Genomic DNA, 27,500 nt, shown 5'->3' with positions numbered 1-27,500 from the left:
ATTATTAGCCCCTATATAATAATATAATATAAGCTATATATATATATATATATATATATATATATATATATATATATATATATATATATATATATATATATATATATATATATATATTAATAGTCTACAGAACAAACCATTGTTATACACTAACTTGCTTAATTATCCTGCCTAGTTAATCTAATTAGCCTAGTTAAGCCTTTAAATGTGACTATAAGCTGTAGAGAAGTGTCTTGAACAATATCTAGTCAAATATTATTTACTGTCATCATGACAAAGATAAAATAAATCAGTTATTAGAAATGAGTTATTAAAACTATTATGTTTAGAAATGTGTTAAAAAAAATCTCTGCTTTAAACAGAAATTGGGGGAAAAATAAACAGGGGGGGGTAATAATTCTGACTCTCTCTCTTGCTCGCTCGCTCTCTCTCTCTCTCTCTCTCTCTCTCTCTCTCTCTCTCTCTCTCTCTCTCTCTCTCTCTCTCTCTCTCTCTCTCTCTCTCTCTCTATATATATATATATATATATATATATATATATATATACACACACACATATATGCAGGCTTGATTGTAATCAGTGAAAACGTTTATCAACACAAATGTACTGATCAAAAAAAGTAAAAAGTTCCATGTTTCTATGTTAATTTTTATTCATAAAAAGTATTAAGCAGCTTTAAACACTATTAAAGTCCTGATCACTGTGTGAATTCGTGTCCAGTGTGATCAGATCTGGGGATCCCTATTATTTATGTCATGTACTTTAGTGTTCAAATGTTTTTGTTTGTTTGTTTGTTTTTTTGTTTGTTTGTTTGTTTCTACAATACAGGAATTGATCAACAATGCAGTTTAATTGTTTCATACATATTGTTAATTTATTGTTATTTATTTATTAATGTTTAAAGCTGCTTAATACTTTTTTATGAACAGAAATTAACATAGAAACATTGAACTTTTTTTGATCAATACGTTTGTGTTGATTGAAATTAATAATTTTGCACTGGTTACAATCAAGTCTGGTTTGTATTTGTACATCACTTTATTCAATGCCGATTGTGACAAGCAGCTTAACCTAGATAAACCGCCAAAGTAAAAAATAAATCATGTATTACAGTATATTGTTAGTTCCAGGATGATTAAATCCAGTATGAACGTAGATGTTGGAGAATGTGTTTTTCTGTAGTGCGACAAACCAGCAACCTTCTTGCTGTGAGGTAACAGCGTTAACCACTGAGCCACTGTGCCGCCTCATTAATAAACATCCAATAAATAAAAAAAAAGTATTATGCTGTTAGTTCCAGGATGATTAAATCCAGTATGAACGTAGATGTCAGAGAATGTGTTTTACTGTAGTGCAGCTGTACAAACCCCAACAAAGCAATCAGAAACAAACACACTGGTTAAAAAGCCCACATTTTAAGAGGCCTGTCTGTGGATCTAATAGTTTTCCGAGCACAGAGCCGGCTTTGTGCATGTGAAGAATGTGATGGGGCACAAAGTCTACCCTATTAGTGGAAAGAGCCAGTGCTATAAATAGAGATCTGGCCAATTAGTATTCTGTTTGTGAGAGGACAGCTGGAGCAGTGTGTAAACATTCAGAGCTGTGAATATTGATTCCTGCATCCTCTAGTTTTATCTTTATCAGAGGAGTTTTCAGAGCTTTCCTCACTCTGGTTTCTTGTCACAGTAATGCTCACGTACCTTACACACATTTAGCATGCAATACCACAAAAAAAGACTGCAGGAAAACAAAAAGAAGTCAATAAAATGACATAAAGATGCTGAGAATAATGAGTTTCCAAATTCCTAATGAGGGAGCAATAGTTTTCTGGGAATTTTCTCACGATTTTCCTCTGTCTAATGTCAAAACGTAGATTTTCAGTTCTACACCTCCATCATTGAATCAGTCATCTGCACATCAATAACTGTCTGGTTTAGCTCAGCTACTAAATACAACCTCCAAAGACTACGTCGAATAGTTCGGACTGCTGAACGAATCACTGGTACAATCCTTCCTACTCCCCAAGAACTGTACTTATCCAGAGCGAGCAGGAGGGCTGCCAAAATCACTCTGGACCCCTCACACCCAGCACACTGCCTCTTTGAACTTTTACCTTCTGGTCGATGCTACAGAGCACTGCGCACCAGAACAGCCCGACACAGAAACAGTTTCTTCCCTCAGGCAATCCATCTCATGAACACTTGATGATAATAATTGCGAAACCAACATCACTACTTACTATACACTTATATACACATATACACTTATTTAACAACACACTTTACATGCCAATTTGCACATAACAGCTGCACATATAACATTGTATATAGTAATAAACATGTACATACACTTGTCAATCTGTATATTTGCACTCACTACTATTTTATTTTATTTTTTTAATATATTTATTATGTGTTTTTTGTCCTGTCTCTGTAATCCTGTTGCACTGTAGAAGCTCTGTCACCAAAACAAATTCCTCGTATGTGTGAACATACCTGGCAATAAAGCTCTTTCTGATTCTGATTCTGATTTAAATGAAAGGCCTGCATTTAAAAACAAAAGTCAATACTGATTAAGGGCTGCAATCATTTAATAAACAATATTCTGTTACGTCTGTTAATGATGTTTGATGTTGTAATGAAAGCCTATTTAGCAACGTATGCAAAACATTTGTTTAAGGTGGCATATTTTGCTGTAGAGCTGCATAATTTTGGGAAAATGTGTGTTGTTGAGTGTTGCAATAATGATATTTCTTATAACTAACTTGCAAAAATACTATTTTACCAGCAATTAAAAAAAAATCATAGTTAATATATGTTATGGTCACACTTTAATAAACAGGTAATAGATATTTTTCTGAGCTAATTACATTTTAAAATACGATACCAAGATGCTAACGTTTATATTTAAAAACACCACTAATGACTGAGGGGCGACGCTGTGGCGCAGTAGGTAGTGCTGCCGCCTCACAGCAAGAAGGTCAAAGGTTTCTGTGTGGAGTTTGCATGTTCTCCCTGCACTCGCGTCTGCATTCCTCCAGGTTCCTCCAGTTCGAAGACATGCGGTATAGGTGAATTGGGTAGGCTAAATTGTTTGTACTGTATGAGTGTGAATGAGTGTGTATGGATGTTTCCTAGAGGTGGGTTGCAGCTGGAAGGGCATCTGCTGCTTAAAATATGTGCTGGATAAGTTGGTGGTTTGTTCCGCTGTGGCAAGCCCTGATTAATAAAGGGACTAAGCCAAAAAGAGAATGAATGAATGAATGAATGAATGAATGAATGAATGAATGAATGAATGAATGAATGAATGAAAACATCAGTGGAACTTCAGATTATAATTGGTTGTTGTCATTTTTTTCTTCTCTTGTCTCCCAGCATTACTGTTTATTTTCAGCTCTTTGTTCAGATACTGGAGAGGTGGTGATGAAGATAGTAATGACCCCATCTGTAGGGCTGTGGATTTATTAATCGAAATTGACATTCAGAACCTATAATCGATCAAAATTTTCCGGGTCAATTTTTTTTATTACTTTCCCTGCTGCGTGTGGAGCCTGATTTATACTTATGCGTCAAGCGCACGCATATGGTCTGCAGCCTTTGCGCGGTTGCATACCTGCGGACCTTTTAAAAAATGTAACTGTATGTTTGCACGACATTGATGATGATTGGAAGTTGCGCCAGAGATGCCTTGAAATATGCCTTTGCATATTTTCCATTACAATAACAATATTATTTAGCTAAAAATATTTGTTTACAGAAGATTCAAGAAATGCACTGTTTAAAGTATTATTTAGAGCAGTGTTTCCCAACCCTGTTCCTGAAGGCACACCAACAGTCCACATTTTCAACCTCTCCCTAATCAAACACACCTGAATCAACTTATCATGACATCAGAAGAGGCTCCAACACCTGAAGTTAATGGGTCAGAAAAGGGAGACATCCAAAATATGTACTGTTGGTGTGCCTTCAGGAACAGGGTTGGGAAACACTGATTTAGAGGATGTAGAAGTTATTTTATTTAGAATAAATAATACTGCTTATTTTCTTTTTTTAATCTGAAAAACATTGGACATGATTAATTTTGTTTCCAAAAGTGCTAGCTATTTATTTAACTTTTAATAGGAAAAAAAGTGACTGTTGGCTCTAGGCAGTGTGTGTTTTATTTAAATTGTTTAACGTTGAGGTTCAATAAATAATCATAGATAGTAGATAGTGTGTGTTTCCTTGATTTTAAAATCAAGTAATGCACCCTTCAGTCAAAAATCTCTCACTTGTAAGATGTGAGCATATTTACTGTACGAAACTTGTCAGTAAACTACTACTTTTCCCTCTTTACTATGGAGAGCTCTCCAGACCTGCCTGATCACGGATCCCCTTACATGCTAAAAGACCTGGCGGGAGCCCTGGGCTCAATTAAAGTTGAATTATTATAAAGTATTAACTATAATTATAAAGTCAGAATTATTAGCCCCCCTGTTTATTTTTTTCCCTAATTTCTGTTTAACGGAGAGCAGATTTTTTTCAGCACATTTATAAACATAACAGTTTTAATAACTCATCTCTAATAACTGATTTATTTTATCTTTGCCATGATGACAGTAAATAATATTTTACTAGATTTTTTAAGTTACTTTTATAACTTTTATAACTGTCACAGCTTAAAGTGACATTTAAAGGCTTAACTAGGTTAATTAGGTTAACTAGGCAGGTTAGGGTAATTAGATAAGCTATTGTATGATGATGGTTGGTTCTGTAGACCAGTGTTTCCCAACCCTGTTCCTGGAGGCACACCAACAGTACATATTTTGGCTGTCTCCCTTTTCTGACCCATTAACTTAGGTTTTGAAGCCTCTTCTAATGTTCTGCTGAGTTGATTCAGGTGTGTTTGATTAGGGAGAGGTTGAAAATGTGTACTGTTGGTGTGCCTTCAGGAAAGAGGTTGGGAAACACTGCTGTAGACTATTGAAACACAAATTAGCTTAAAGGGGGTAATATAAAGCCTAAATAAAACAAATTATCAGACATACTGTGAAAATTTCCTTGCTCTGTTAAACATTATTTGGGATATATTTAAAAAAGAAAAATAGCACGTGTGCTGTGATGAGTGAAAAGCTTAGGTGTTGGCTCCAGACAGTGCAAAATACAGACAGTGCAAATACAACTATAGTGCAGATATTCAACATACAACAGCATACTCCCAAAAAAACAGGACAATGTAAAATTGGCAGTGTTGACAGTAATATGTACAATGAATAGGTGTCCACATAGCTGTAGGCAGTATTGTTTTTAAGTATGTATTGGTTAAAATGCAGTGCATGCTACATATTGATGGTGTGGAAGAGTTTGTATGGGGTGTGTTAAGTGTTTATCAGCCTGATAGTCTGAGGGAAGAAACTTTCCTTCAGTCGGCTGGTGCGTGACCGGATGCTGCGATACCGTCTGCCTAAGGGTAGCAGAGAGAAAAATCTATGGCTTGGGTGGTTGGAGTCACTGATGATTCTCTTGGCTTTCCACATGCACCGCCTGGTGTAGATGTCCTGGAGGGAGGGAAGCTCACCTCCTACTACGCGTCCAGCAGTTCGCACGATCCTATGTAGGCCTTCGTCATTGCTGCTGGTGCTGTTTTCATACCAGGTGGTGATACAGCCAGACAGGATGCTCTCCACAGTACAGGTGTAGAACGAGCGGAGGATGTGGGGGCTCATTCCAAACCTCTGATCTCCGAGCTCAGGCTTCTCTCCTGAGACAGCATGCCAAACCTGCTAATAGCATCAAGCAATATCCAAGTGTGAACTCTTGAAATGCCTAAAAAATCAACATATCACACTCGAAATGGCCATTTGAATGAAACAAGCTCCCTTCAAACTGAAATCATGGCGGAATAGGGTTAGGGAATTGCAGAGTTCACTATGTAGGGCACTTGTTGGTGATTTAGAACGAACATCTGATGTAAAAAAGAAAACATTCGAAAACTACTGGGTTCCACACAATTCATTCATGTTGTCTCAACACAAATTAATTAATCTAAAGTAACAAATTTAAGTGGATTGAACATAAAACAATTAAGTCGTCCCTAAAATAGTCTCAAGAATTGGGTTGTTCCCTCTTATTCTAAATAAGTAGTTTGAGCAAGAGCATAAATAATTTTTTTTGAGTGCATTGTTGTGGGACCGGCATTGAGAAACACTGGTTTGTTTAGCAACAAGGTACTGCCAAACTCTATTGCAAGTCTCCCATTCAATATTTATACGATTTCCTGCCGTTCCAAATCTGTCTCTTATGAGGTTTGATTTCAGTCAGTCTGCCTCCACAGAAGAGCCGTCAGACATTTGGAGCTGATCTACAGTGCTCATTGTGGGCACTTCTGAAAGCAAAGGTGGCGTCAAACTCTGAGAAATAAATCATGGCTCATCAAGTCTGCTGCCAGCTTGCGTGCTGGGAGTCGTCTTGTCCCCTATGCCTTTGATAAGAACAACAGAAGAGAAGATAGAGACGGTCCTCGATGCATTATTCTTGAGTTTCCCCATCTCCAAGGCTTTAGCGATGCCAAGACAATTACCACTTCGTGTCACAAAACAATCGTTCCCGTTAAGGTTCCGCTCGCATGCACCCAACCAAATGGGGCAATGAGAAGAAACAAATCAATTTGGAATGAGAGGAAAAAATTGCAAATGAAATTGTGCCAGTTTACAGTTTATTTATTCATTTATTTTATCATTGGAATCTCAGCGAAAGACATGCATGCTTTTACGCAGCTATGAATAATGGAAAAGTCTTAAGTAGTACATGGTTGTAATCATACTAGAGGCATTATAATTACATTAGGCCAGGGGTCACTAATGCAGCGCTTTGCTTCTCGGGGAAAGTTTTAAAGATGAAGACGAGTTGACATCCTCATCAGGGAAGCTGAGAAAACTGGTTCTGTTTGGGAAAACATTATGCGGATAACATATTGATGTAATATTCATGTGCCATTAAAATCTAATGTCAAATGTATCTCAAAAGTAACTCACAAAAGAAATATATATTGTAATTAAAAGCATGTCAAGGGTAGCAGAAGGTGTTTCAGACGCACACAGCTGCACTAAAGTGCTTTTCAGTAGAGTACAGATCAAATTAAATATACAGTGCTCAGCATGAATGAGTTTTAAAATATATATATATTTTTATATTTTATTTAGTCATTATAGCCAATAAGAAATAATTGTAAGAAATGAAGTACATTTTTCCTCTTTCTCTTGATTTTACCTGCTTATTAAAACGTATTTTAATATTTTTTATTTGTGCAGTGCTTCCCAAATGTAGGGCCCTCATATGCCCGGTGAAATAAGGCACAAGACATGTTTGGCACGATTTGTTGCTATTTTCAGACCAACGCAACCCTAATTTACATGTTTTGCACTATGTTGTTTAAATAGTAAATCCATTACATTTACATTTAGTCATTTAGCAGATGCTTTTATCCAAAGCGACTTACAAATGAGGACAAGGAAGCAATTTACACAACTATAAGAGCTGCAGTGAGTAAGTGCTATAGACAAGTTTCAGGTGTGTAAAGTCTAAGAAGCAAAGCATTAGTAAAGTTTTTTTTTTTTTGAGAGAGAGTACAGTTAGTGGTATAGCCAGAGAGGCAGTCAAGATTAGGAAGGAAAGTGGAGACTAAATAGTTGAGTTTTTAGTCGTTTCTTGAAGACAGCAAGTGACTCTGCTGTTCTGATGCAGTTAGGGAGTTCATTCCACCAACTGGGCAGATTGAATGTGAGAGTTCGGGAAAGTGATTTCTTCCCTCTTCGGGATGGAACAACGAGGCGACGTTCATTCACAGAACGCAAGTTTCTGGAGGGCACATATATCTGCAGAAGTGAGAGCAGATAAGAAGGAGCACAGCTAGAGGTCACTTTGTAAAAAAACATCAGAGCTTTGAATTTGATGCGAGCAGCAACTGGCAGCCAGTGCAAACGGGTGAGTAGCGGAGTGACATGTGCTCTTTTGGGTTCATCAAAGACCACTCGTGCTGCTGCGTTCTGAAGCAGCAGAAGAGGTTTGATAGAATTAGCTGGAAGCCCGGCTAGTAGAGAGTTGCAATAGTCCAGTTTGGAGAGAACAAGAGCTTGAACAATGAGTTGAGCTGTATGTTCAGATAGGAAGGGTCGAACTTTTCTGATGTTATAGAGTGCAAATCTGCAAGATCGAGCAGTTCTAGAAATGTGCTCAGAGAAGTTTAGTTGGTCATCAATCGTTACTCCAAGGCTTTTTACCATTTTGGCGCTACTTAGCGCTACTTTGTGGCCTTATGGGTGTTCCGCTCTATAAAGGAGGTGTGTTAAGGCGCATTGTTGTCGCGCTGCTATTTTGAGAAACTGAAATAGACAACGCCATTGACCAACTGAAAGCTGTTCTAAAGTCCAGTGCAGAGCGCGTTAATTGTGCGCCTTGAATGCGTACACATTGCTTAATACATGAAGGATGTACAGCGATACACAAATATCTTTACAAATGAAAAAAATTCAAGGATTAAAATGTTACAAAAATTATTATTTTCGACATGAATATTAAAATATTTACATGCTTGCTTCGTCTTGGGAGGCTTTTTCAGTTTATTCATGACAATTTGCATTTGATTCATTCATTCATTTTCTTTTCGGCTTAGTTCCTTTATTAATCCGGGGTCGCCACAGTGGAATGAACCGCCAACTATTCCAGCAAATGTTTTTACGCAGCGGAGGCTCTTCCAGCTGCAACCCAGTACTTAGAAACACCCATACACACACATTCACACACACTCATACACTATGGACAATTTAGTTTATTTAATTAACCTATAGCGCATGTGTTTGAACTGTGGGGGAATCCCCAGGAAACCCACGCCCACACGGGGAGAACATGCACACTCCAAAATTTAACATTACAAAAGCATTTGCAATACACTCTCCACATTTGGTGGTGATCTAATTGAATCTCTAGGAAGATTTCATTAAAATACAACATCTGAAAATGGTAAAAACTGAGAAAAAAAATAACCTGCTTCATGTTGAGTTTCTTTCTTCAAGATATTGGGATTTTGCAAGTGTCAGTCAATATTTGTAAGTGTACGTGAAACAGCTCAAGGGGCACTTTGTCGAAAGTGTATAGGTGGTGCTATCGAGCCTTTTTCCCACACTAAGAACTATTCAACACAGGCTCATTCTGAAAACGTAGCCCTATATACATTTCTGGAGATCACAAATTATGTAGCCAGAATTACGAATGGCTGTGTTTCATCTTTAAAACCAACGCTACGGGGCGGTATGACGTCAGTTTCAGTCAGTGTCAGTCAGTCAGGGGACAGTGGCCTCTGGTGGATTTAAGTGAGAACAACAGGTGCGAATGGCTTTTGCAAGAGAAATTTGAGATCCGAAAAAGCGTATACAGCGGCCTCTAGTGCATTCAGAATCTCCAGAAATGTATATAGGGGAATGTTTTCAGAATGAGCCTGGGTTGGAACTGTTTCAGATTAAAGCTGCACAATTGATCAAAAAAAGATTGCAATCTCGATTCGACCCCCTAGACGATCTTAATCCAGCATTTCTACGATTCTGCCATTCATATTTTCAAGTTCAGGAGAGAAGCAAAGGCGGCCGCACGAGTCTTTTCATTGTTTCACATACAATGCTCAGCGACATGGACACCTCCAAATGATGTTGAAAGAGTCACATACTGTATTTATAAGGTATAATTCACCTAAAAATTGCATTTTTGTCTTCATATAATGCTGTATTCGCGGCCAGGAAATCACAGAGAGGGCGGGCGCGCAACCTACTTAACGATAGACGCGCGTGTCTACTTTAGTAAACAGAACCTGCATGGGCTGTGAAAAACAGGTAATAAAGTTGTAAATAATATTCAGTTTGTGGCACACAGTTATCGTTTGAGAGTCGCGCGCGAAGTGTGAACAGCACTTAGCCGTGAAAATGAAACCGAAAGCGAGCACATCATTTAAATATCGCATTATAGAGTTGTGATTACAACAAGCATTTTATGTTTTTTCTTTCGTAGCGAACACACAGTTGTCCATTAAAATAAATGTTTACAGTGTCAGTATAACTACTCTAGCCTCTAGCCTTGAATATAATGTAAGAGGGAATCAGGTAATGACAAATGTCTCATTTTACTAGTGAATTAAATGGTCTAATAATGTTGTCAATGACAGATTGCAAGCATATATCTCAAACATAATAATTCAGCTTTAGAATTATTATAAGTAAAAATAGAATTATTTATAGAAACCAGTAGACCTACACATGATATTATTAATATTGTTTTACCATATGTTTGAGGAAAAAACAATAATAGCCGACTCATATCAACCTTTATTCAACATCTACAGAATCTACAGAATCTTTATTTTAAGCAAATAAGTTGTGATTCTCAATTTAGCCAGAATTGTGCAGCTCTATTTCAGATGTAAAATTTTGCCACTTCTGGCATGTGTGAAACGTTTCATGAGTTTTTGAGCATGTTTAGACCCTCAAAAATGTTATTTACTTTGGAGAAATATAGGAAAACGTAATAATAAGAAGAAACGAAGCAATTCCAAGAGGGTGATTGTACCAAGCCCCAAAAACACTTCAGGAATCAGGGTTTCTTAAAAAGCATTTGACTGTGTACAAAAAAACCCTTCATGAATCACGAATTACAGACCGCACAGGTGTAGTAAACATCAATTTAACCAAAGTTTTCCCTGTGATTTTACTGACCAGTATTACCTTGATTATGATGAACTCAAACTGGTGAAAATGTCATTTGTTGTCCAGAACTGCCACCGCATGCGATGCCAATAAAACCAATCAGCTCCAGGTAATCAAGCTCTTTGTTTACCTCAAATGACAAATAAATCTTTTATTTTCTTTCTTTTTTGGAAAATTGCTTTCTGCAAGAGTTTGATTACACGCTTGTATTGCTGAGCAGAGAACTGTTTAATCACGCGGCGGCTATGCTGAGCATATGAGGCGCTCCATCCATCCTCTGAATCACTAGATTCTGTGCCAGTTTTCAAAGACGCCGTTGAGGGATGAAGCTGAAGAATGGAAGCTCTGTCCCCTACATTTCCTCCGTTTACTGCTTTTATATCACGCTTTAACACCTGAATCTGTGCCCAGACTAATTTCATCCACTCCTGAGAGCTGCTTTTTGGCACTTGAGCTTTCTATATTTAAAGTCCTTTCTTTCTTTTTCAATTCATTTCACTATGGCAACATGAGAGAGATGCCAATGAGGTCATTAGAATCCATACATGTTCAACTGTTTTTTATTTCGTGTATTGGTCATTGTGCAGTTTTTTGTTCAAAGTTCACTACTGCTAACTAAAGTTCACTACAAAGTTCACTACTGCTAAATATGCAACACTTACCAACCCGCCAAATGGGGGTAGATTTCAGCTGTGGCGGGTTAAACAGACACTCCCACTAGCCACTTCTGCTGGTTGGAAATCATTTTTAAATGGTAGTTTTCTTAAAAGCAGGGTTCAACAATAAAGATGGCCCAATATTCTGCAAATGTCATCTTAGAATTGAGTAGCTGCTAGACTGAGAAAAATAACTGTGTTCGCGAGAGCAAAAGAAAGCAGGTGAATACCGAATGAGAGGACGATCACTCGTGCTCACAGGAATGTGTGTGTGTGATGAGTAAGCAAAAGTAAAGCTTCTTGTGATTATTGCATATTTAATTTAGTGCCTAATGAAGATTAAAAGATCGAACTTGAGATTTAAAGGGATATTTCACCCAAAAGTGAAATTTTGCACACCATTACTCCCCCTTAAGTGATTCTAAACTTCAGAAGAATGATGGAAAAGGATCGCATTGACATCCAATTGTTTTGCTTTGTGTTCAACAGAAGAAAACAACTCAAACAGGTTTAGAATAAGTAGAGGATGAGCAAACGATGATATTTTAGGGTGAATTGTCCCTTTAAAAATCTAAATTAGGATGAAATAATCCCAACACAAACTGATTAAGTTAACCTTTTTCCCTAAATTTAAGTGGATTGAACATAAAATAATAAGGTAACCCAAAGAAATCTCAAGAATCGTACTGTTTTGGCTCCTTTTTACACATAGTGAACGAGCAGCAAATCTTTTTTTTTTTGTGTGTGTGTGTGTGTGATGAGTAAGCATGCTAATGATTTTCTTCTATGAATGTTAGAAACATCAAAGCACTGGATGACAAATGAGACTGAAACAAGTGTGCCCAGCGGATGACAAAAGCAGCGCTCAGCACGATACCCAAACGTAATAGGAGATGTTACTGTGTGATGGCCAATTTACAAGATTTAAATAAACATACAGCCCTATTACCTCTGAGAGCTCTCGCTGGTTGAAAATACGCAAAACCATTGAAGACAAATGATTCAGTGTCATACTTGAGTACAAGTGCTTAGTGGCTTCTAATTGGGAATCTAAATATACAGTATGTGAAGTGGAAGATGAAAGCTCTCGGTTTACTGTTCTGGCTTGGGGTTTGAACAGTCGAGAGGTCGCTTGTGGTAGTGTACGCTACTCAGTTATTGTAGAAAAATATGCATTTGCGTTGATTCATTTAGCAGATGCTTTTATCTAATGTAACTTACACATGAGGGATACAACAAATGATTCGTCGTACAGAGCTAGCTTGTCATACCTGTTCCCATGAAGTCACAATTCTATTATCACATGAACGAGCGAGTCGAGGACAACAAAGGTAAGGATCCAAGTGCAGGTTTAATAAGAATAGTCGTGCAAGCAGGGAATGGTCAATACAGGAGTTGCTGGTACATATGGACAATACAAATTGTATTCATTCAATAGGCATGAGGTCAAAATAGGCGGCAATATGGAATATAACAATAAACAAGGCTACGGTCAAAAACAGTTGTTGCTAGATTGAATGCGATTGCGGTTTAAGTGAACGAGAATTATTTATATTATTTATTAAATTTCCCATTTATTGTATTAACGTCTACCCCCACCCCACCCTAAACCCAACCGTCACAGTTACGTAAAAACAGTAGTTGTACTGAGTATTATTTATGCTAACTTAGATTACCCAATAAATAGTTTTTTTTAATGCCTACTCCCACCCCAACCCTAAACCCAACCGTCACAGTACTGTAAAAATATGAATTATTGTTATACAGTGTCATAAAAAATGCTGCTTTATTGAAGTGCATATCACTCTATAATTATCGATCTAGACTTTACCATCAAAAACACGAAAGGCAAAACAAATAGCAATACTAACAAACAGTGACAGCAAAAAATTGTGTACAAGTATTCCGAATGATCAGCGATAATAAGTTTCAGCTGAGTGCGTGTGTCATCAGTGATGATCGGCAACTGGTGTGTGTGAAATGGCATGATGGGATTTGTAGTTCGTTAATGTGACATATGTAGTTCACCAGCAATCTGCCAGGAGTGGATCGCTGGTGTTCGTGACATTCATTTTCTACAATGCTTGTTGTTTAAATTAATTTATGATAACAAATTTCTTAAAGATATAACAAAACTTTCTCATAAAATATTGCTATAAAAATAGTGTGTAACGGTCCATAATCGGTCCATAATAATTTTGGATTTGATAAGTCTTTGGTACTGTTAATCGAGGGAAAGCTACTGTAAACAAATATCAGCTTAGTATAGAGCTTCAGTTATAATTTAATTTTCCAGAATGTGTGGGATTTATTTAAATTATTTTGTCTGATTTCTGATCTTTAAATTCATTTATAATTGCAGTTTTCTTAAAGATAAAACAAAACTTTCTCATATGATGCTGTAAACGTCATATGGAGCCTTATTGCTTGCATATTACTTTAAAATTAGGGTGTAACAATACACAATAGTCTTGTAATTGATAAGTCTTTGCTCTTCGGTACTGTTCATCAAGAGAAACCTAAACAAATCAGTGATGTGTCATGCTTGTTCCCATAAAGTCACGATTTTAATCTCTAGAAGGAAGTCATCGAGGGAAAGCTACTGTAAACAAATATTAGCTTATTATAGAGCTTCAGTCATAATTTAATTTTCCAGAATGTGTGGGATTTATTTAAATTATTTTGTCTAATTTCAGGTCTTCAAATTCATTTATGTGTACAGTTTTCTTTACAATAAAACAAAACCCTCTCCTATGTTTTATTGTATTTATTTATTTTTTCTATCTGAGCCTTATTATTTATTACTTGCATATATTACCATAGTAATAATAGTGGAGTGTAACGGCATACAATAATACTTGTTCCCTTAAAGCAGGCATGTCCAAGCTCGGTCCTGGAGGGCCGGTGTCCTGCAAAGTTTAGTTCCAACCCCAATCAGACACACCTGGGCTAGCTAATCAAGCACTTACTAGGCTTTCTAGAAACATTTGGGCAGGTGTGTTGAGGCAAGTTGGAGCTAAAATCTGCAGGACACCGGCCCTCCAGGACCGAGTTTGGACACCCCTGCCTTAAAGTCACTATTTAATTTTCTACAACGCATGGGATTTTTATTTTTGTCTAATTTCTGGTCTTTAAATTCATTTATAATTGCAGTTCTCTTAAAGAAAAAACAAATATTTCTCAGCTAATGCTGTAAACTGCATAGGGAGCCTTATTACTTGAATATTACCATAATATCAAAGGCTGCAGTTATAACAAACTATTCATTTGAATGTATTTTAGAAATAGTTAGCAGCAAATTAAAAGTTGCATGTCATCATGTACAGTTAATTACACATACAGTAGTTCAGGTAGGTAACATTAACATATTAATCTAATTATAAAAACATGTTTATTTTATTTTTTTTGCTCCTGGAATATTCAGGTATCATTTACTAAATGAAATGATTGTTTGCATGTCAGATCTATCTAATCTAAGCATGAGTGTTAAATAATTAGCACTTCACCAACTAGCTTATGTCAAATATAATGAATATATATGCAAATGAATTCACAAGAAATGTTTCTTTTTTTACTTCAGCGTTCTTTTCTCTTGTAAACTTTTGAGGTAAATGCAATGCTATGTGGCATGTTGTTTTTCTGATGTCTGTAACACTAATTGAGCAATTACAACAGACTTGAGATGCTCATTAACTGCTATAAATACTTGTTGCCATCAAAGAGCAAAAAGCTGAATGTACAGTAGTTTAAATTTCCTCATCAAATGCAGAATCTGAAAGATGAGACTTGTTTCAAAGTAGAAGTAACAAAACAAAGCTTCTTGTGATTATTGTCTATTTAATTTAATGACTAATGAAGTTGACCAAAAGATTGAGCTTAAGATTTAAAGGGAGAGTTCACCCCCAAATAATAATTTGCACACTAAACTTTGAGTGGTTGTAAACTTTTATCAATTTCTTACTTCTGTTAGAAACTCGGGATATACACTGAAGAATGTTGCCAATGACATCTGTAGTAAAAACATAAAATATAATTTTCTCAACATTTTACTGTGTATCTTCCTTTGTGTTCAACAGAAGAAAGCAAATCAAACAGAACAAGTGAAGGATGAGTAAACGATGATAAAATGCTCACTTTTGGGTGAACTATCCGTTTAAGAATCGTTTCATTCATTAAAATTCAGACATGCGAATGTAAGTGTTTCGCATGAAATGAAACAACAATGCATTGGTTTTGTACACAGTGAATGATTGATTCAATATTTTCGTAACACTTTATAATAACTACACTCTATGAATCATTTGTTAAGCATTAGGAAATAGTTCATTCATCATTTGTTAAGCATTAATTCTACATTAAAAGATGTTAGTAAACAGTTTATAAATACAGCTACAAATGCTGCATTCTTGACTTATACTCACCGGCCACTTTATTAGGTACATTTTACTAGTACCCTGTTTGGACTCCCTTTTGCCTTCAGAACTTCCTTAATTTTTCATGGCATAGATTCCACAAGGTACTGGAAATATTCCTCAGAGATTTTGCTCCATATTGACATGATAGCATCACACAGTTGCTGCAGAATTGTTGGCTGCTCATCCATGATGCCAATCTCCCGTTCCACCACATCTCAAAGGTGCTCTATTGGGTTGAGCTCTGGTGACTTTGGAGGCCATTTGAGGACAGTGAACTCATTGTCATGTTCAAGAAGCCAGTCTGAGATGATTCACGCTTTATGACATGGTGCGTTATCCTGCTGGAAGTTCATAAAGGGATGGACATGGTCAGCAACAATACTCAGGTAGGCTGTGGTGTTGACACAATGCTCAATTGGTACTAATGGGCCCAAAGTGTGCCTAGAAAATATCCCCCACACTATTACACCACCAGCCTGAACCGTTTATACAATGGTAGGATGGATCCATGCTTTCATGTTGTTTACGTCAAATTCAAACCCTAGAGATGTTGTGCGTGAAAATCCCTGTAGATCAGCAGTTTCTGAAATACTCCGACCAGCCTGTCTGGCACCAACAACCATGCCACGTCACTTAACTTAACTTTTTCCCCATTCTGATGCTCAGTTTGAACCATGTCTTGACCATGTCTACATTCCTAAATGCATTGAGTTGCTGTCATGGGATTGGCTGATTAGAAATTTGCGTTAACAAACAGTAGGGCATGTGTACCTAATAAAGTGGCCGATGTATAAATGTATAATGTGCTTAGTGATTGTGTTTTTATACTTTGTCAATGATTAAGTTTTCATTACTAAATTAAGCATTGCATTGTTTACATTCCACTTATTTAAGAATAGTTGGTGTGGTAAATCATTCAGAATCAGTAAATAAGTATAAATTATTCAAATTAATGTTTATATATCTTATTATTCAGGCATATATAGTTACTTTGTGTGTTAATAAATGCTTTATTAACTTAACTTCATCCAGTTTTGTGACCCATTCTAATGTGAGGACTACTTATGCTTTGCAAATCCCTTATAAATGACTATGTGCTTATAAATCAGGAACACAGCATTTGTGCAGTTTTTTACTGTTAGCAATATTTTTGACATGTTTCCTTCTCTTTATCTCCCTCAGTTCTGTTCGGACAGTTTGTCCTGTTCCAGACGTCTCTGAATGATGTGGTGGACATTTATGACGGGCCGACACAACAGTCCTCTCTGCTGTCCTCTCTTTCTGGCTCGCACTCAGGTAAAAGCTCAAGCTTAAAATCCTATTTCTGGACCTCACATAATTAATCCATGGCTATTATTCATCTTAAGCATGTGACGGGGCTTTAAAACGTTCAGATGTTATTGCAAAAAAGAGCTGTAGGACTAAGCATAATGCAGCATTCAGAGCATCACAAAGCCAATCCTGCTATCAAATATATGGTCAACGCAAGAGCATAAACCACAGAAGAGGGAGAAATAGTCAATCTAGTGTACGCAAATTCAGTGTGTTTATATCATGTGTTCATCACGTCTGCTGTAGTCAATGGGATCCTTCAGTGGCTTTTTAACTGAAAGATATTTATTGGCATTTGAAGGTTCAACGCAAGCCGAGACCTTCTATTCAGCCGTTTCCCCTTTGCAAATTTACATATATCAGAAGTCAATTGAAGCCAAAAGATGATGCTCACTCTGGTGGTTTTTCATATGCGCCGTAATGCAGTTCTAAGGTGTGTGTATTTACTCCGTGTGTGTATGTTTTGCAGGGGAGTCGCTACCCTTGAGTACTGGAAATCAAATAACTATCAAGTTCACTACAGTTGGACCAGAGACGGCCAAAGGCTTTCATTTTGTGTATCAAGGTCAGTTTCCAGCTCTGTCAGAAATATGTATGCTTATTCTATTTGCACACACAGTGACTACGTTCACATGGACATCAGTAATCTAATTATTTAACTTAATCTAATTAAGACAATTATAATATTAAGGTGTTTACATGAGTTGCTTTTTGAATGTTTCTTTCATGATCCCATTTTACTTGTTATAGCCCATACTAAATAGATTAACGTCATTGCGTCACCTCGCTATCCGCATTTCCTCCGGAGATACATGTAATTTTGGGTGTTTCATTATTAATTTGTCCACTTTAACTAAAGTTCGCCACTTTTACTTTTATTCGGGCATGCTCCCCTGTGACAAACGAGATATTGGATGCAACTCTAAACTGCTGGAAGACTGTTGTTATAATGGAAGTTCATACCGCATGCTGAATGGAAGAAAAAAATCCTCTGGCTTGGTAGGCGCAGAGTGTCAAACAGCCGTGTGTGGGTGTGTGTGTGGACTATCCTGCCGCAAAACGCGGCGAAAAGCCCTACATGACGGTAATAGTTTGACTAAGGTGTTTACATATCTGTACTGCCCTTCAATAATGCGACTAAAATCGTCATACTCCACACGTCTTAATTCGATTTCTCTTTAGTTCGATTGTGACCTTAATCTGATTAAATTAATCACAAATTGCTGTTTTTCATGGTAGACTCTTAATCAGAATATTGTCTTAATCACATTAAAATCTAATTATTATTGGTGTCCATGTAAACGTAGTCAATATCAGGACTATAGTGGAACTTCATGTTCCTGTAAAGCTTGGTATTTTCAAAATTAAGTATATTTTTTATTAAATCTGAATGAATCTTATAGCAACACATTCATTTTACAACTTCCCCGCAGTTAAATCATTTTTTAAATCCATTTAGCCGATATCAGGGTTAGCTTAGCTTAGCATAGATCATTGAATCGGATTAGACCATTAGCATCTCCTTTCAAAAATGACCAAAGAATTAAGATACTTTTGCTATTTACAGCTTGATTTTATGTTTGCTACATTATGTAGGAAGGAAAATGCAAAGTTGCTATTTTCTAGGCTGATATGGCTATAGGAACTATTCTCTCATGGCATAATAATCAAGGAACTTTGCTGCTGCATCACTGCTGCAGCAGGAGGAATGATATTTAAAGCGTGCAATGAGTCAAGCGTTAAAGAGGAACATTATCAAAACTCTTTGTTCATTTATGAGTGTGATGCTAACGGTGTAATCTGATTCAGTGACCTATGCTAAGCTAAGCTAAATGTATTCCCGCCAGACCTGGAGATCAGCTGAATGAATCTTATAGGAACACACTCATTTTACAACTTCCACAGGGTTAATCCATTTTTTAATTCATCCAGCTGATCTCCGAGTCTGGCAGGAGCACTTTTATTTTTGACCGAGATGCTAATGTTCATTTTTGAGCAAGTTGCTATTTGTCCAATCCGATTTAATGATCTATGCTAAGCTAAGCTAAATGTCCTCCCTCCAAACCTGGAGATCATCTGAATAAATCTTAGAGCAACACACTCATTTTACAACTTCCCCTGAGTTAATCCATTTTTAACCCATTCAGCCAATTTTTGGGTCTAGCTGGAGCACATTTAGCATAGCTTAGCATAGATTACTGAATCAGATTAGACCACTAGCATCTCGTTCAAAACATTGCCAAAGAGTTGAGATAATTTAGATAATAATCTCTTGTTACATCATGTAGGAAAGAAAATGTTGCTATTTTCTAGATTGAAATGGCTATAGGAACGTTACGGTTACTAAAGTAACCCTTCGTTCCCCGAGGGGGGGAACGGAAATGCTATGTGGAAACTTCCACTATGGGGATTTCGTCAGAATCCAATCATCTGAAAGAGTATAAAAACGGGCCAATGAAATGCCAATGAGTTGGCAGCGTCAGCGTGCACAGCTGGCGTCAATGACAATCAGTCATGCTATAAAGATGCAGCCAGTGCCATGCTCGACATCCTTTTCTAGCTGAAGAGACTTTCACGCTCAACAGCTAAGGGACAATCGTTGTGGCGAAGGAACATAGCATTTCCGTTCCCCCCCTCGGGGAACGAAGGGTTACTTTAGTAACCGTAACGTTCCCCTTCGGATGGGGAACTCCAATGCTATGTGGAAACTTCCACTATGGGGAAATCTATGGAAAACGCCACAACGAAAGAACTTTACTGCGTCCCTGGCGAAGGGTGTGCCACGCAGTAGAGCGAGCGCACCTACAACGCCCCGAGACACAGTCTTCCAACGTGTCCCCTGGCCCTCACTTACCTGTTCAGAACAGTTATGTTTTTCGGGGAGTCGCAATAACCCAGTAAAATAGGTTTTGATACGACAGTACGTTGGGAAAGCGTTCAGTCCCGATAGGGAGGACGCTGCGGAGCTCACCTGTTACCCAGAGGGGAGACCTGGTGACAACCTATGGACTAGCCCAGAGATGGGGAGTCCTTGCATAAGGATGGTTAGCGGGGAGGGAAGACACGAGCCTGCCCTAGAAGGGGGGACTATACCGTGGCTGAGTGAACGTATGGGATCGCCAGCGGGGATCACACATAGCAGGCACCTATACCCAGAACGCGGGCTGACCAGCGGGCATGCCGACAACGTAACGGGCCAACACCTGACTCCTCCGCTGAGTCAGGTGCTGGGGGCCTCGGAGGAACTCTGCAGGGTTCGCCAAAGAAATGGGGAACTAAACTGACAAAGCTGAAAAAGCGCACGTATCTCCGGGTTAGGGAGAGTGGCGCAGCAACGTGTTTCGACACCTCAACCGAATCGTTTCCTCAATCACCAAGGGTTGCCTAATACCCTTGAGGAAACCGGCTCCACTCGCAGATTGTAACCTTGCAAATGTATTGGGTGTCACCCAACCCGTAGCTCTACAAATGTCTGTCAGAGAGGCGCTGCGTGCTAACGCCCAGGAGGATGCGATGCTCCGTAGTGGAGTGCGCTCTCACCCCCGGGGGACACGGCTCACCCTGGCCCAAAGGCGAGGGAGATGGCATCCACTATCCAGTGGGCCAACCTCTGTTTAGATACGGCACTTCCCATCTGCCGACCACTGTAATGGACAAAGAGCTTGTCAGAGGATCTAAGGCTCTGAGTGTGGTCCACATATATTCGCAAAGCGCGAACAGGACACAACAATGAAAGGGCTGGGTCTGCCTCCTCCGCGGGCAGCGCTTGCAGGCTCACTACCTGATTCTTAAACGGCGTGGTAGGAACCTTGGGCACATAGCCGGGCCGGGGTCTCAAGACAACGTGAGAGTAGGCCGGCCCGAATTCTAGGCACGAGTCACTGACCGAAAATGCCTCCAGGTACCTAACCCTCTTAACCGATGCCAACACGACCAGCAGAGCTGTCTTCAAGGACAGAAATCTCAAGGATACTGAGTCGAGTGGTTCGAAGGGATCCCCACGTAGGCTCGTAGCACTACCGCGAGATCTCAAGAGGGTATGAGAGGGGGGCGGGGGAAAACATCCGCCTCGCACCTCTGAGGAACTGGATGATGAGGTTATGCCTCCCCACGGTGCCGCCATCCACGCATCATGATGAGCGGAGATGGTGGCCACGTAAACCCTCAGTGTGGAGCGCGACAGCCTTCGCTCCACCTGTCCTGAAGGAAAGAAAGCACAACACTGATCTGGCAAGATCGGGGGTTTTCTCGGCAAGAAGCGCACCACTCAGTGAATAGACTCCACTCCAGGGCGTAGGCATGCCTCGTAGAGGGTGCACTAGCCTGAGTGATGGTATTAACCACCGCCACCGGTAGGTTACCTAAGTCTTCCTCGTCGCGTCTTATGGACCCCACGTGGAGGTTCCACAGAACTAAGCGAGGGTGCCAGATGGTGCTCTGTCCCTGAGAGAGTAGGTCCTCTCTCAAAGGGACTCGCCAGGGGGGGCGTCGCGAGGAGGGAGAGTTCTGATATCCAGGTCCGGTTGGGCCAGGGGCGCAACTAGCAAGACCTGCCCCTCGTCCTCCCTGACCCTGCACAGAAACTGCGCGAGTAGGCTCACTGGGGGGAGTGCATACTTACGCATGACTCGGGGTGGAGTCGCCATTTTCCCGGGGAAGGAGCTGCCGTGAGAGCCTGTTGGCCGCACGGTTGAGCCCATCCGGGGTGTGAATAGCAAGCAGCGACTTCAGCCGCGTATGACTCCAGAGGAGCAGACGGCGAGCGAGCTGAGACATGCAGCGGGAGCGTATACCCCCATCCGGATGGAATACGCTACCGCGGCCGTGCTGTCCGTCCTGACCAGCACGTGTTGCTCCCTCAGCACCGGTAAAAAGCGGCGCAGAGCGAGAAACACTGCCAACAGCTCTAGGCAGTTGATATGCCAATGCAGCTGGGTTCCCCTCCACAGGTCCGCAGCAGCATGCCCGCTACACACGGCCCCCCACCCCATACTGGAGGCATCTGCCGAAACGACAGCCTGCCTGGACGCCTGACAGTCACTCGGTGTGTGCCCGCGTGCCATGCGCGTCTGGGGACCCGATCGTGAAGCCAATGCTGTAGTGGTCTCATATGGAGCAATCCGAGCAGCGTGGCCGCGGCTACGGATGCCATATGCCCCAGGAGCCTCTGAAATAATTTCAGGGGGACCACTTTTTTCCTGTCGAACTCTCTCAGACAGTTCAGCATTACCTCGGCACGCTCTCGTGAGAGGCGCGCCTCCATAGTGATCGAGTCCAGCTCCAACCAGATAAAGGAGATGCTCTGCACGGAGGCGAGCTTGCTCTTTTCTCGGTTGACCTGAAACCCCAACGGGCGGAGGTGCCGGAGCACCTTGTCTCTGTGCATAATCAATTGCTCCCGAGAGTGGGCTAAAAATCAGCCAGTCATCGAAATAATTGAGCGTGCGGATGCCGGCGAGCCGAAGGTGAAAGTGAGCTTGGTGAAAACTCGCGGAGACAGAGAGAGCCCAAAGGGGAGGACCTTGTATTGCCACGCTCGACCTTCAAACGCAAACCGCAAAAACTGCCGGTGGCGTGGAAGTGTGGAGATATGAAAATACGCGTCCTTCAGATCTATTGCTGCAAACCAATCCTGAGGACGAACGCATCGCGTGATGCGCATCTGCGTAAGCATTTCGGAGCGCAGCCAGTGAAGGCAGCGGTTCAAAATGTGCAGATATAGGATTGGCCATAGCCCACCGCTTTTTTTTTTTTTTTTTTTTTGGGCACGATGAAGTGCGGGCTGTAAAACCCGCGCTCCATCTCGGCTGGAGGGCCGGCTCGATTGCATCCTTCGCCAGGAGGACAGCAATCTCCTATCGCAAGACAGGGGCGGACGCAGGACTGACCCAGGTCGCCCGTGAACCTGGGAGGCTGTTTCGCGAACTGAATCGCCTAGCCGAGTCTGGTCGTATGGATGAGCCATTGCGATGGGCTGGCCCGCGCTAACCAGGCAGGCAGAGCCCCCGCAAATGGTCCCACCCGCACGATCGCTGACGTGCCAGCGGCGGGGCAGCGTGGAGTGAGTGGGCTCATCCGGGGAGCGCTGGGGTCCCACAGGAGAGCAGGAGAGGAGATGTTCTCGTCTCGCACTCAAACTCCAGGAGAGGGGCTGGGAGTGGAGAGAAAGGAGACCGTTCTCTCACGCTTCATGAGCCATTGGCGAAATGCACCAATCCTGCGAGCTGGAAGGCATAGCGTCCCAGACTGGCAGTGTTCGGGCTGTCACATCCGGAGGAGGGGAAAAGTGCTCTTTCACTGAGGATTTTGATGGCGTTTTTTTTTTTTTTTTTTTACGCCTTTAAATAACGTGCCCCGCCCTCCAGCGGGGAAAGAGCAAATTCCCTCCTCCCCAGATGGCCCGCCTCAGGGACGCTTCGCGGTCCGTTTTACCGAACTTAGCGGCGCCCTGGGCGGGGGACGCTGGTTGCCTGCGCGATGCTCGGCGCAGCCGCGTGGGCGGAGGCGCAGGCGGGGCAGCGAAGCAAAGCTGCGGGCGGGCGTCCTCGGCGAAAAAGCAGCGGATGTGGATGGCTCGGCGGGGGGGAGCGGTCATACAATCCCGCCGATAGAGACCTCGCCCATCGCCTCCGACTGCTCTATCACCGGCGTGAATTCCTGGGCGAATTCACTGCCAGTGTCGCCGAACAGGCCAGCCTGGGAAATGGGTGAGTTAAGAAAGCGAACTTTGTCAACGTCACGCACATCACCAGGTTTAGCCTGAGGTGGCATTCCTGGATCACGGATGTGATCATCGTCCTTCCCAGGGCACACACAGCCGACTTTTTTTTTTTTTTTTTTGTAAGAGCATAGTCGGTTGCGGTGCGGAGCGCATGCTCAGTCCTGGGTCAGAACCATCCTCGCGCAGCCGGGCCAGCGCCTGCGCTTGGTAGCGCTGGTAGGTGGCCATAGCGTGCATGGTGAGGGGGAAGGCGCACGCAGCACACTGCGTGAGCCTACTGTGCCCATCCAGGAAGAAGGGGATGGGGAGGCTTAGAAGGTCTCGCCTTCATCCTCCACATCACACCCCTCTAATCGGTCCGGCCGCGGAGCTGGGGGATAAACCATCTCCAGAGCCACGGCCGAAGCAGCCTGGGGAAGCACAGCCGCAAAGTCTGCTTCTGGATTCGACGCCGCGCTCAAAGTCCCGGAGGGAGCGAGCGGGTTCGAATCCTCGTCAGACCTTGACAGCCCAACCTCCAAGGATGGTGAGGATGGAAGCGCACGCAGATCGGGCAGAAAAAAGTGCCCTCAGGACAGCATGAGTTTACTGTGCACTTCCGGGAAGAAGGGGACGGGAGGCTTTGAAGGTCTTGCCTCCTTTTATCCTCCACATACACCCATCTAGTCGGTCCGGCCGCGGGGCTGGGGGATAAACCATCACCAGACCCACGGCCGAAGCAGCCCGAGAAAGCACGGCCATCACGTCTGCTTTTTAGATGCTAACGCCGCGCTCTCCACCCCGGAGGGAGGGAGCGAGCGAGCGGGCTCGCATCCTCATCAGACAATGACAGCCCATCCTCCGATGCAGCGATGGACATCTGACCCCCGGTGTCATCAGGTGAGAGAGCGACCATCCAAGGACGGAGCGCTTCTCTTCACCTAAAGCTTGGATGGAGCGCGTGGAGGAGCGAGAGGTCCACGGCCCGGGGGCGGCGGATTTACTCTCACTGAAACCCTCAGATCTGCCCGAGTGCCAACCGCAGTGCGGGGGACAACTGGGGTGGGTGGCTCTTTTGCAAGAGCGAGCCGCGATCTTAACTGCGCAACAGACATGACATCAGTGATGGTCCGGGAGAAGCTGCTTCTCGATCTCTTTCTGTAGACACAGGTTGGAGATACCCTCAAAGACTCTCTCAGAAGCTTCGTGAAAGGCTCTGAAAGCGAAAGGATGTCGAGCATGGCACTGGCTGCGTCTTTATAGCATGACTGATTGTCATTGACGCCAGCTGTGCACGCTGACGCTGCCAACTCATTGGCATTTCATTGGCCCGTTTTTATACTCTTTCAGATGATTGGATTCTGACGAAATCCCCATAGTGGAAGTTTCCACATAGCATTGGAGTTCCCCATCCGAAGGGGAACTATACTTTCATTCTGGCGTAATAATCAAGGAACTGCTGTACCATGGCTGCTGTACCATGGCTGCAGTAGGTGCATAATATTAAAAGCATGCAATGAATCAAGCGTTAAATAGGTATAATATTAAAACTTCATTTTTTTGGGCAAGATGCTAACGGTCTAATCCGATTTAATGATCTATGCTAAGCTAAAAGCTCTCCTTCTATAGACTTGGAGATCAGCTGAATGAATCGTATAGCAACACACTCATTTTACAACTTCCACAGGGATAATCCATTCAGCTGATCTCCGGGTCTGGCAGGAGCACTTTTAGCTTAGCTTAGCATAGATCATTGAATCAGATTAGACCATTAGCATCTCGCTCAAAACATTACCAAAGAGTTGAGATCATTTTCCGATTTACAGCTTGACTCTGCTCTTTTTACATCATGTAGGAATGAAAATGAAAAGTTGCTATTTTCTAGATTGACATGGCTACTAGACCTATACTTTCATTCTGGCGTAATAATCAAGGAACTTTGCCGCTGTACCATGGCTGCAGTAGGTGCATTAATATTTAAAGCTTGCAATGAGTCAAGCATTAAATAGGAATATTATTAAAACGTTTTACTCATTTTTTGGAAAAGATGCTAACCGTCTAATCCGAATCAATAACCTATGCTAAGCTAAGCTAAAAGCTCTCCTGCCAGACCTGGAGATCAGCTGAATGGATTTAAAAATGGTACAACTCAACTGCTGTTGCTGTAAAATGTGTCTATTTGTTTTTATTCCCTTTTTTTGAATAGATTTTAATTAACTTGCCTTTCTCTAATCAAATTATAATCTCAGCTATTACTGTTGCAGTTTATTAGCAGACACGCTGCGTACCTCAAATATTTCAAATCTTTAAATGAAATTTGCATTGTTCTTGCATCTTTAAAAAGCCACACAAGACCTTGAAATGTTCTCAGACAAGTCAGATAACTTGTTTTAACCCTTTCCCACCTTTATTTTACATCATTATTTTAGTATAAGAGTCAACCAAACTACAACAAGTCATTTCCAGTTCAACTACTGAATTAAATGTTTCACTCTTAGAATGATTATTTAATTTTACATTCAAGACGCTCGTTTGTATTTGTGTTTGAGAGATGATGTAATTTGGCATTTTAAAAGATATCTGCAATGTTACCGGCAGAGGAATACGGTCAAGTTCAGGTTTTGTTATCAGGTCAAGGCCTGACATTTTCAAGTGGTGTTTGTTCCACTTACTGTGTAAGATAGTTCCCAAAACAACCAAAGATGTGCACATCGAATAAAGGTCACACTCTAACAGATACATGTTATTTATTTTTATATTTTTTATACAAAAAATTCCGCTGTTAATCCATCTCAAAGCATTGAGTTACAGTCAAGGACATTTAATTAACAGTAAAAGCTTAAAAAAGACTGAAAATTAACACTTGTTTGAAAAAATCCGCTTTGGCATGAGTATGAGGCAAGGCAGGTTTATTTATATAACACATTTTTATACACAATGGTTATTCAAAGGGCTTTACATAAACAAGAATAAAAGAAACAAGACAATAAAAAGAATAAAAACGATTAAAAGCAGATTAAAATGTGTTAAAACAGGATATCAAAGAACGAAAAAGAAGAGAAAGACAGAATGTGCGATCTGTGGGATGTAGCACAGTGTTCATTCAGTAAAGGCACAGCTAAACAGATGTGTTTTCAGTCTTGATTTGAATGTGCCTAAAGCTGCGGTCACACCAGAGTTTGAGTGTGCGAAATTCGGTTGTGCGGCGCTGCTAAAAGGGGCGGGATTAAACAAGATGATTAGACATTTATAAAAGCTAGCGATTGCTCCATTTTTAAAATTTCTGACCAGAGAGGTCCTGTTTTGATCCTCGATTGGTCTCACGCAGTCAAGTGATGCATTTCGCAGGTCAGAGTTCCCCAAGTTTGAACTTTGCACCGCAGTGACATGCAAAACTTGACGCATGACCCTGCATTTCCGGTCTGACGCATTCGCGTGCGTATGAATGGAAGTCTATGGGAGGAAAAGCCCAGTGTGACCGCAGCTTAATGTTGGAGCACATCTGATCATTTCTGGAAGCTGATTCCAGAAGAGAGGGGTGTTGTAGCTGAAGGCGGATTCACCCTGCTTTGACTGAACTCTTTGACATTCATTTATTTGATCCTAAAGATCTGATTGATCTGTTTGTATTCAGTGAGCATATCTGTAATGTATTGATGTCCTAGACCAT

At 41.1% G+C, this 27,500-nt stretch overlaps 1 protein-coding gene across 1 annotated transcript in view; it reads left to right on the top strand.

The window, feature by feature from the left end:
* Nucleotides 1–27,500, top strand: part of csmd3b (CUB and Sushi multiple domains 3b) — a 1,051,207-nt gene that overhangs the window by 719,554 nt on the left and 304,153 nt on the right. The window contains exons 32-33 of the mRNA XM_056479206.1: nucleotides 16,981–17,094; nucleotides 17,600–17,695. Coding sequence (XP_056335181.1) covers nucleotides 16,981–17,094; nucleotides 17,600–17,695 — 210 coding nt within the window. The remainder of the gene's footprint in view (nucleotides 1–16,980; nucleotides 17,095–17,599; nucleotides 17,696–27,500) is intronic.

The sequence above is a fragment of the Danio aesculapii genome, chromosome 19 (assembly GCF_903798145.1).
Source record: "Danio aesculapii chromosome 19, fDanAes4.1, whole genome shotgun sequence".
Classification (NCBI taxonomy): Eukaryota; Metazoa; Chordata; class Actinopteri; order Cypriniformes; family Danionidae; genus Danio; species Danio aesculapii.
Note: the sequence above shows the minus strand (reverse complement) of the source record. Positions and strands in the feature narration are given on the sequence as shown.